Source organism: Thamnophis sirtalis, unplaced genomic scaffold (assembly GCF_051295495.1).
Source record: "Thamnophis sirtalis isolate CommonGarterSnake01/CBP01778 unplaced genomic scaffold, rThaSir2_p1.2 scaffold_4, whole genome shotgun sequence".
NCBI lineage: Eukaryota > Metazoa > Chordata > Lepidosauria > Squamata > Natricidae > Thamnophis > Thamnophis sirtalis.
In genome coordinates this window covers 35,053,782-35,065,557 of record NW_028261384.1, presented here as the reverse complement: position 1 = coordinate 35,065,557, position 11,776 = coordinate 35,053,782, and the positions used below count along the sequence as shown (strand labels likewise).

Below are 11,776 nucleotides of genomic sequence, written 5' to 3'. Positions count from 1 at the left end.
ATTGATTTATTTTATTTTTATCTGAATCTTGCTTAGAAGCCCACAATCCAATCCATCTACATATAATTCAATATATAATGTACTTGGAAGAATACCTAGAAGACTAGGTAGCTAACTTTCGGTGTAATACAGTGATTTAGGTCAAAATACTATACTTTTTGCTTATAATTTCTATAAAAGGTAATGGGATGATATAGAATATTTGCAAACAAAACTACAACAACAACCAATCAAACCCTTCACTGGGAAAAATGTATTTCTGTTTCTAGGAATTTGTTTTTAACCTGAAAGACTGAATTTCCATAGTTTAAGACCTCTTTGTTTGTATCAGTTAGCATAAGATATATCTTCATTGGGCTGTAACAGGAAAAACAAAGCCTGTCTGGCCTTTAAATTCTGTGAAACAGAAAACCCTTTTAAATATAAGAAATCATTGACTGCTTATAGAAAGGAACCTTTTATTTCCTCAGAGATTCAACTAATAAAACGACAAACATTAAATTTATAAGTCTGCAGGGAGCAGGATGTTCTCATTAGGGCTAATTATAATGGGTTTCCTCTATATTTTATTAGAAGGGGGAAAGTGCCTAAATAAAATCTGGTCACAAAACAGTAAGTGTTGGGTTTTGTTTTTGTTTTTTGGGTATCCTACTGTTCCACTGTGAATGCCACACCACAAGTATAAACTATGGGTCAAATAATTTGAATCTAGAGCTATCCCCTCCTTTTCTGGTATTCATTGAGTCTTTGTCCACATTTTTTCAGAAAGTCAATCCCAGAGAACATCAAAAACTAGTGCTGCTCCACTTCTATCCATCACTTTTGAAATAACAGGTATGTCATTCACGTTGAAGTTCCAATCAAATATCTTGTAGGGGTCATTTTTCTATAGATGAATAGACTGTGGGGCTATAATTACAGACCTATCAAAGAATTTATCTGCATCTGGGTTAGGATTTCTATGCATCTGGACTACTTGGGCTTTCAGTTTAAAGAGTTTGTATTATGAATACAAATATTAAAAGTGTATGCAATTATACTTCAGCATGGAGGTTCCAATATGCACAGATTAGGAATTTTACTAGTAAAAATTAAGTACACTACTAGAAGGCTGTTATAAAAAGCATAAGAATGGAAAGTTGCTGCTAGGCATGTAATTCTTTAGTGGCTTTTATTATTTTAGGTGTTAATTTTTTTAAGCATTTATTTAAAATAATTGAAGTAGTTTAACATACCTAGAGTGAAATAAGAACAGAAAATGTGAAATAAAAGACAGTAAAAACTGGAATATTACTAGTTGAAAAATGGTAAATATAATTATCTGGCTTCTTTTAGGTTTATGTGAACAATGACACAAAGGAAAAGTTTTAAAAAGTACCTAAAGTATATTAGAACTGGAACATGATATATACAAAAGAGCATGTCATTTCAAAGGGCAATTCATCCTTTAGAGAAGAGTTGTCTTCATGTGGCTACCAAACAGCAATTTAGAAGCTAAAGAGTAGAGAGCAGCCTTGATAAATTTGACTAGTCTCTTCCAGGCAACCAGTTCCTGAATTGTTTAGGAATCAGTCAATCAGTCATCTGGTTTGGTGGCAAAATAAAGAGATACTTTAACAAAAGTACATGTACAAGGTGAAATAATCCAAATAATATTCTGGAGGTGGCATTCTTCACAGGTTGCAGTTTCCAGATCCATGAATCTCATTGTCTCCTTAGAATGCCCACTGCCACAATCCACATTATTTTAAAACAATGGCACCACACCGTCTAGGTTTTCTAGACATTTCTGCTTTCCATAATGCTGAGTAAATTTAGTCTAGTAGAATTCATTGACTGTGTTTCAACTGGATAAGATCAAAGACAGAGGTTATTACTTTCTTGACTTTTTTGTTGTGTCTCCCCCCCCCCCCCCAACAAAGCTGACTTTATATTTACAAACAAAACCCTTCATGTTTTGTCTTTTACAGCTTCTAAACCTGTGGATTGGAAACTGTGCACAGGCAATACTCCCAGCACTACCCAACTGTGCCACATCCCCTGTCCCATAGAGTGTGAGGTATCAGCTTGGTCAGCATGGGGACTGTGTACCTTTGAAAACTGTGAGGACCAGCAAGCCAAAAAGGGTAGGTAAATTTTCTGAGTGTTATTTTTGCTGCATACTTGGTTAAGGCAGATTAATGGATTCATAATTTCTTATGATTTCTTTTCTAGATCTTCTTACAATTCATGGTTTTTATAGTTTCTCTTTCCACTTATTTTGATAGACTGTATATCTCCATGACAGAGATGGGTTGCTGCTGGTTCAGCTGAACAGTAGTGGAATTCAAGCCTGGGTTGCAGAACCGGCAGCAAGTAGGCTTGCTATGCCTCCAAACTGGTTCCCTCACCACCACTGGGCCATCACCATTATGTTTTTTTAGTGATTGTGCATGCGTAGTTCACTGTAAATTGTTGTTTGCGCATGCGCAAACAACAATTTACATTGAATATCACACATCTGGTGTGCTCTGGGGTTGCAAACTGGTAATAAAACCAGCAGCAACCCATCCTGCTTCATGAGTTGTATTATACTTTACCCAAACAGTGTTTTGATATTAGTCTACGAAGATCTTCCTGCTAATAAAGAAATGCCACATTCGGGAGTGTGGTGCAACTAATCCTGGTGAATTGTAACATAGAAAGGGTACAAATTCCTCGCTCTAAGCATTAATTACTTATGTTCCTCTCTAGAATGAGAGCTCGTTCTTTCTATTTTGGAAGAGGAAATTTAAAAATATCTAGACTTCCTATAATACCTTCCAAGGACAAAAGAACTGAGCCCTAATTGAGAAACATATAAGCAAGCAAATCTATATAAATATTTCATTAGTTGTTTTGTGACAGTTATTGTATAGGAATAAGAAGGAATATGGGTGGGAGATCTAGTCTTTCTATTACTCTTCCTCCAGAAAGATAAAACTCCTTTAAATTCTAATATTAGGAAGGTAAATCCGTGAATTTTTACATAGCAGTAGAGAGAGGTATTACACAATTGTCTTTGAGGTGCCCTCTTAGCTATTAGAAAATCTTTCTGCTCTCATTATTAGGTTTTTCTCTTTTTTTGCTTTCATTTGCTGCTGCTTGTAAACTATTATAATCTCTACAAATCCCTTTATATCCTCCTTCAGTATTTATCATTCTTAATCCTCTTTCTTTCTATTCTCTATCAGTGTTATATCTCTACATTTTCAGATTTTCAAAATATTCTTCTCTTCCAAGTTGGCATTCTCTTCCTTCCCTTTTCTTCTTACCAATTTAAATGTTGGTTTTTATGCTTTTCATGCTCAGTTTATTCTTTTATCCTGAAACATATTTTCCCCTCAGAAAATCTAGTTTATTACTAAAACTCTAGTTGTTGTGATTTTTAATTGGGCTAAACAGAGCATAATAGGGCAACAGTTTTTGAACCAAAGTAGCTCAACTGGACTAATGTAAAAGAATATATCCAAAATTTAAGACACTTGAAGCCCAAAGTAATGAAATTTGAGAAAGTTGTGCTGTGTCAGTGCTACTGGTGGCTGCTGCTGCTGTTGTACTGCTGAGGTATTGCTGGAATCACATGATCTTCATTTTCAATGCCATTTGACAGTTTTTCAGCCAGGCTCACAATCCCTCACTTTCTCTACCAGTTTCAGTGTTGCATAACTGTGCGTAACTTTTCTAGTCCATGGTACTCTCCTTCACACTCACTGACCTGTGCTGCCTCCCCATGCATCTTTCCTGACCCACATAGTACTTCATATACACTAACATACACCCTTCCTGGCCCATGCAACACCTCTTCACACAAGCAACTCAGGCACCCTGACAAACTCAAACAGCCACGGTGGCACAATGGTTAGAATGCAGTACTGCAGGCTATTTCTGCTGACCGCTGTCTGCCTGTAATTTGGCAGTTGAAATCTCACCAGGTTCAAGATTGACTCATCCTTCCATCCTTCCTAGGTCATTAAAATGAGGACCCAGATTGTTTTGTTGGGGGGGGGGTGATATGCTGACTCTATAAACCACTTAGAGAGGGCTGTAAAGCATTGTAAAGTGGTATATAAGTCTAAGTGCTTTTGCTATTCCACTGACCCCCACTCTATGTGCTATCCTTGACCAGAGCAGTACCTCTCAAACATCCATGCATCTGCCATGCATTCTTCTTTATTTGTACTATTCCCCATTTGCCATACTTGACCTGCATGGCACCTCTTAATACATCCCTGTGATTCCACACATACTTCTTACTCATGTTGTTCAAGTTACCTGAGCACTATTAATTGTATTCATGCTTGTTTTAGAATACATGGAAAATCCCTAAACTTTGATTATGTAATTGAAGTATCACAATTCAAATTCAGGAAGACAAAAGTAACAGATCTTCCATTAACCCTGATGCTCACTAGGTTATCAAATGGTATTGTCTCTTTTTTTTAGCTTTCTCCACAGGGCTAATGTGAGAATAAAAGTAGTGAAGCTATGGGGATTGTTTTACCGCTTGTCCCTTGGGCAATAATAAGTAAAATAGTGTCTTCTATGATTGATATATTATTGTGGTTTTGGGGGATAAACAATGACAAGTTTACCTCCCCAGTTGTATGTTATCATGCAGTTATAAGAAATAGCTTACAATAGCTATTTGTAGCATATCGAGTTGTAGAATGGATTAAAAATGTTTTTGTCATATATAAAACCAAAATAATTGTTTCTTATTTTGGAAACTTAAGGTTTTAAATTAAGAAAGCGTCGCATCAAAAATGAACCCACAGGAGGTACTGGCAACTGCCCTCATTTGGTTGAAGCGATCCCGTGTGAAGAGCCTTCTTGCTATGAATGGAAAATAGTGAGCCTGGATGAGTGTATTCCAGATAATGAGAAAGATTGTGGGCCTGGTACACAAGTGCCTCAAGTAGTCTGCATAAGCAGTGATGGTAAGTTGTCTAATTAGCATCCTGAAGTTTGACATTCATTGATTAGAGTTCAAATCTATTGCATGATAACCATATACCATGCCTACATATAGTATCAGATAATTTTATTTTTATTTGGACATGATAGTCATCAGTTCATCATCTGAACAGAAAAAACATTGTGAATGAAATTGTCCCATGTGATTATTATAGAGTTACTAGGAGGATATAGAATTAGAATCGAAGGTCTGAAATGACAATTTGTTGAAGGAAACTTAAAACAAGTACTCAGTTCTGATGTACACCTCTGGACCATGGATATGTTGTTCTTCTATCTTCTTAATCTTCAATCAATAATTGTAAATTAGAAATTTGGTGTAATTTAGAAATGCATTGATTGTTCATGTTCTAAAATTTAACATTAATAGATTTTCTGTTTTCAAGAAATGAAAACTGGATAGACATTAATCTAAATCATGAACCAAATATGGATGATCACTATATCTTTTGCAGAAATGAAGCATTTATGCTGATGGTAGTTTGATGGTTGGCAGGAAGCAACTGATTTCTCTGAAATAGGATATGATGTGAGTTTTACACTCACTTATCATAAATAATGTGCTTTTTATCTAAGGCCAGATTATACAAAGGTATCTGAATTTATTTCTTATCGTCTTTAATAGAAGGGACTTTAGAATCATGTGGAAAGAAAAAGAAATCTCAATTTCAAATTTTATTTAATTAAAATCTGTTTTAAAAAGAGAAAAGCAAAATGGAAATTTTGTGTAAACATTTCTTTGATTTTATTATTAAAAATTCAATACATTTCAGTTGAAATCATATTTCAAGTAAAATTGTGTCTCTCTCTTCTAACATTAGCCACTGATAGTTGTAGTTATAATAGGATAGGAACATAAAATAATCATAATGCTTACATCCCACCTCTATTTTGAACACCTCACAGTGACATACATAATTCTCTTTTCTCTGCAAAGCAATCCTGTGAGGTGGGTTGGACTGAAGGAAATAATTTTCACCCATCCTTCCTGCCTAAGGCAGGACTAGAATTTCTAGGCACCTCAACTACTACACCAGGGGTTTGCAACCTTAAACAGAAAAAGAAAACACAGGGAGGCACAAAACATGGGTGGATGTGGCCAACTTGGCATAACTCACTCTCACATAGTCACATGACCCTCCCCAGGTTTGTGGCTCCCGGTGTTTTCTGTGGGAAACAGGTCTCTCTCTCTCTCTCTCTCTCTCCCTCTCAGCTCTCTCTCTCTCCCACCCGCCCTCTCTCCCCCCTCCTCTCTCTCATTTCTCTCATCTCTCTCTCTATCTTAAAATATATTTTAAGGAAGTTATTTTCAGAATATGAGAGCTCCTATAGAAAAAGCTTGGCAGTTTGCTCAGACTACCCAGACTTCAGATAAAGGGAGAGACACTTAGCACTCAACTAAAAAAAAAAAAAATTCTGTATAGAAGAGACAGAGTCCCTTAAGTTCTACTCCCAAATCAGTTACAGCACAATAAGAAAATAGGAAAATGACAAATACCATGAATCGAAATCATGAGTAAATGTACCTGATAGTTAAATACAGAGTATCTATGGGGGAAGTGGTTAAAAAAATCATAATTAAGTCTACAACCACACAATCAAACCTTACCCCACTTTTATGTGTGATGTATTGTAGATCTAATTACTGGGAGTTCCTTGTGCTGCACAAGCAGCAGCTTGGCATAAAGGCTAAGGTCATGAGCGCTTCTGATAGTAATGTTGTTGGATAGTCCAACTGTCTGTAAAATACAACTGATTGTACAAATCATTGCCGAGCCAGAAGCCTTGTAACTGCTTCAGACAGGTTGAGGCAAAAGGTCACTTGGTACATATTTAACTGTTCCGCCAATGTTTTATAATTAAATTGGGAAGACGGAATTGAAGTTGATTAGTTGCACACACAGATTTGTAATGTAGTCTTGTGCAGTGGCTCTAGATTTGACTGAACAGTTGAATTGGGTCTCTTCTAGGGAAATTAAGAATTCACTTCTAATGTTTTATTTTTTTATGTAAGTAGCTAAAGTAAGCACATATTTTTCTTATTCTCTCTCTCTCTCTCTCTCTCTCTCTCTCTCTCTCTCTCTCTCTCTCTCTCCATATATATGTGTGTGTGTGTGTGTGTGTGTGTGTGTGTGTGTTACATTTGTGCTGATAAATAAATAAAGGGAGACTAGTATAGATGTATTTCAAGCTATTTAGCTCTCACCAGCTAGCCATACCGTTACTGGGAATTGAATCTGGGCTGTGTTACATATCAGGCAGTTGTGTTAGCCACTAAGCTATATATATACTAATCACACACACACACACACACACACACCACACACACACACACACACACGTTTGTTTTCATAGATTTTCACGGGTACAGGTATACAGGTCTTGGCGTATTCGGGTCTTTTACCTTATAAGATTGAGAGTATCTTGGCGACATTTCGACGAGGTCCCACCTGCCATCTTCAGGCTGGTGCCTTCGGCTTCGTGCTTGTGTGAGCAAAGTGTGATCAGAACTGCCGCCTTTCTATAAAGACTGGTGGGTGGGTGTAGAGTGCTGGCTTTGTTGCAGTAAGCGGGTTGGTTGGCTGTGTTGTTACATCTTGATTAGTTGATGGAGTTGATGTATGCAGATTAGTCGGCTGTTTCGTAACAGCCTGTGTGGCTATTAGCTGTGTGCCCATTAGTCTTTTGTGTTGTAACGACCTGGGTAATGGGCTGTGTGATGACATCCTGAGCTCTAGTGTAGTAATATCCTGAGTCCTGTACTGCAACATCCTGGGAGGTTGGCTGCTTTGTAACATCCTGAGCTTTTGCATTGTAACCTCCTGAGTTCTGTGATGTAATGTCCTGAGCAGATGGCTGTGATGTAACATCCTGGGCTTTGGTTTGGCTCCAAGTTTGCAGTCTGGCCATGTGTTCATGGCATGTATCCGTTTGCTTTGTGTGGGGGTCAGAGAGGGGTGCAATAGTTGATGCCGCCGTGGTTTGGCTTCTGGATGGTGGTTGCATTTCGTCTATGGGATGGGTTTAAGTTTGAGTCTGATGAGGGTGATTGGTGTTGCCGTCCTGTATTGTTCTGGGTCCAGCATCGGTTTTTGTGCATGGGACTCGTTTGTTGACTAGGGCTAGTTTCCAGATGTCTGGTAGGCGGGAGGTATCGTCACATTTATTCATGTTGTGGGGGTGTTTCTCTATTTTGATGGCTTCCATAATTATTCTCTTGTTGAAGTGCTCAGTTTTGGAGATTAATTTGGTTCCTTCAAAATCAGTTTAATGTCCTGTTGCTTTAAGGTGCTGGAAAAGGGAGGCAGTTTTTTCTTCTTTTCTGACTGCATTCTTGTGATGACATCTGAAAAGTAGACCTAGTCATAAAATGAGTCCCAGCCACGAAAACCAACACTGGACCCAGAACAACACAGGACGCCACCACCAAACAGTGGTTCTGGAGATGAGGGTCTTGGCTATGGAGTTGATCTGTGCAGGGTGGTGATGGGATTGTGCATTTAAGTAGTGGTTGTTGTGTGTTTTTTTCCGATAGATGGTGTCTCCTAGGGAGCCATTGGGTTTTTTGTTTGTAGATTAGGACGTCCAGAAAGGAAAGTTGGTTATTAGCTTCTATTTCCATAATAAATTGTATTTTGGGGTTAGGCTGTTGAGATGTGTCAGGAAGTTGTCCAGTTTTTCCTTTCCATGTGGCCAAATTACGAAAGTGTCATCTACATATCTAAGCCAGAGTTTGGGTTTGTGTTCAGATTTATCTAAGGTGTTAGTTTCAAAATGTTCCATGTATAGGTTTGCGATGATGGATGAAAGGGGTGATCCCATAGGTGCTCCTTCTATCTATTTATATCTTTGTCCATTGTGGATGAAGTATGTGTTGGTTAGGCAGTGGTTGGTCAGATCTAGGATGTGCTTAGGGAGGTTGTATTTGTTTTGGACAGCTGTCAAGGCTTCTTTAATAGGCACTTGGGTGAAGAGGGATATGACACTTCTATGAAGTGGAGTGAATTTTGTACATGTGAGGTGATGGATTCTGTATAGGGCTGAAGATGTTTGGCAAGAAATTTGGCAAGATTCTGTAGAGGTGAACCTATGGAGCTGACTATGGTCTGAGTGGTGTTCCTTCTTTGTGTATCTTGGGGAGGCCAAAGAGTTTGGGGCATCTGGATGATTTCAAAGCCATCAAAATAGAGAAAAACCCCCACAAATGAATAAACGTGATGATACCTCGCGCCTACCAGACCTCTGGAAACTAGCCCTAGTCAACAAACGAGTCCCAGCCACAAAAACCGACACTGGACTCAGAACAACACAGGACACCACCACCAATCACCCTCACCAGACTCAAACCCAAACCCATCTCTCCGACCCTCACACAAAAAAACCTGACACACCCCATGAACACATAGCCAGACCGCAAATTCGGAGCCAATCACACTTTGCTTGCACAAGCACGAAGCCAAAGATGGCAAGGGGGACCTCGTCGAAACGTCGCCAAGATCTCTCAATCTTACACATGAAAGGACCCGAATATGCTGGTCTTGTTGTATTCGTCTCTTTTCCCGTGTAAGATTGAGATTGTCTTGGCAACGTTTCGGCGAGGTTTCACTTGCCATCTTCTGCCTGGTGTTTTCAGCTTTGTGTTTGTGCGAGTAAAGTGTGGTTGGAGCTGCCATCTCTCTATAAATCTTGGTGGGTGGATGTGGAGTGCTGGCTTTGTTGCTCTAAGTAGATTGATTGGCTGTGTAGTTGCATCCTTATTGATATATGAAGTTGATGTTTGTAGATTGGTCGACTGTTTCATATCATCCTGTGTGGCTGAGGTGCTGGCTGTGTGTAACAACCTAGGTGGTGGGTGGGGCTCATTTGTTGACTAGGCCTGGTTTCCAGATTTCTGGTAGGTGGGAGGTATTGTCTCTTGTTGAAGTGTTCAGTTTTGGAGATTAATTTGGTTTTAGTTCCAAAACTGAACACTTCAACAAGAGAATAATCATGGAAGCCATCGAAATAGAAAAACATTCCCACAACATGAATAAATGTGACGATACCTCCCATCTACAGGAGATGGCAAGTGGGACCTTGCCAAAAACAATATCAATCTTACACAGGAAAAGACCCGAATACAACAAGACCAGCATACCTACACTCGTGAAAATCTACGAAAACATATACACTATATTACCAAAAGTATTCACTTACAACTGAGTCTGATTATGTAGATGGATGAGCAAATACTTTTGGCAATATAGTGTGTGTGTGTGTGTATGTGTGTGTGTAGAGAATATAAATGAAGTACACATTTGACAAAACATAATAATTCCATACTTGCCTATGTAATTGTTGCTCTAAAACAGGGTTATCAAACTCGTGGCTTGCGGGCCAGATGCATCACATGCTGGCCAGGTCCACACCCAGTTTAGTGAAGGGAGAAAAGTCATGATACATCACGTGACAACACCTTGAACACACAAATTTGACACCCCTGCTCTAAAAGATGATGCAGAAATCCAAAGCATATCTATAATCATTCTTCATACAAGTGGACATCAAAATATTACAAATCAATTTTAAGCATGGAAAATGAGTGGTTGAAAGGAGAAGAAAATTTAAAGTGAGTTAGGAACTTCCAAATACAAAATTGATATCTCTTCTACTGTAGAAACAGCAATGAATAATTGTTTATTTGATTCTTATCTCAGTTAAATAACTGAGATAATTTCCGTCACAATATGTCATTTCTGCCTCCCCCGCCCCAAAGGCTTGTTGATAGGGGTTTTGGTGAAGCGGAAGAAGCTTTGTAAAATATCTATCTGGTTGACTGCAAAAAGTTGGGGAACTCTCCTCCTCCCCCCAGCCATTGTGTTATGATTTGGTGCTATGGGCAGGAAAGGTATGGCATGTAGGTCTACAGACAGAGGATGTATTGACTTTGTATTTTGCAGGGAATTCTAATGTCCAACTTTTATAAAATACAGTTATCAAACACAATCTATCTAGTACTCAAAATACAATCCCAATGAGCTTTTAAAATGGTAGTTAATATACTATTTTTTAATGTAAAGGAAGATAGAAATTATTAAGCATTGATTGGAGAATAATCATATTAATTGCATTTAAATGTAATTGCAATTAAGTATAAAGGAACAGAAAACACATTTTTTTTCCAAACTGCCATTCTATTCTCTCTCCTAAACTTACTAGTAAAAAACTCAGACATGAATTTCTCCCCAGAAAAAAAAAGTGTGTGTGTTCCTATTATAAAGCATATCTTGCTTTGACTGTATTGGGCTTAGGGTTGGTGAACATTTCACATGGACTTGGTTTGCCATTTCAATTAATCAGTTTCTTTCATTGCATTGTCTACTAAAATGCAGCTTTTGGAAATATTATACAATGATAGAAACCATAGATATCATCTCTTCATCATCTCTCCAATTAATTTTGATTTTTGATTCATCTCATCAAAACCAGCATTAACTGTACCATTTTTTTTAGTAATCTAACTTTTAGTCTTTCCATATCAGTGACAGTCATAATTTCAGTTATCAATTGGTTTGGAGAACGATGTACTAATTAGAAGTCAAGGTGAACTTCATCCTTTTATTCATAACATTAATTGAGTTACTTAACAAATGGATGAAAGAAAAAGCTTCATGTGTAGATGTACGACTTGCTCATATTTTTAACTATTCAGCTAAAGTATAGATATGAATATGTAGATAAGGTTTTTATCTTCAACACTTAAACTAATTCTGATTTTGTTCATCCTCTATTTCAGAATTCC

The 11,776-nt window shown here is 37.8% G+C and overlaps 1 protein-coding gene across 5 annotated transcripts in view; it reads left to right on the top strand.

Annotated features, from left to right (window-relative positions):
* The window catches only part of THSD7A (thrombospondin type 1 domain containing 7A), a 292,617-nt gene that overhangs the window by 177,244 nt on the left and 103,597 nt on the right, over window positions 1-11,776 (top strand). For all 5 annotated transcript variants that reach the window (XM_087712745.1, XM_087712744.1, XM_087712743.1 and 2 more), the window contains exons 7-9: window positions 766-834; window positions 1,971-2,126; window positions 4,755-4,958. In XM_087712745.1, coding sequence (XP_087568871.1) covers window positions 766-834; window positions 1,971-2,126; window positions 4,755-4,958 — 429 coding nt within the window. The remainder of the gene's footprint in view (window positions 1-765; window positions 835-1,970; window positions 2,127-4,754; window positions 4,959-11,776) is intronic.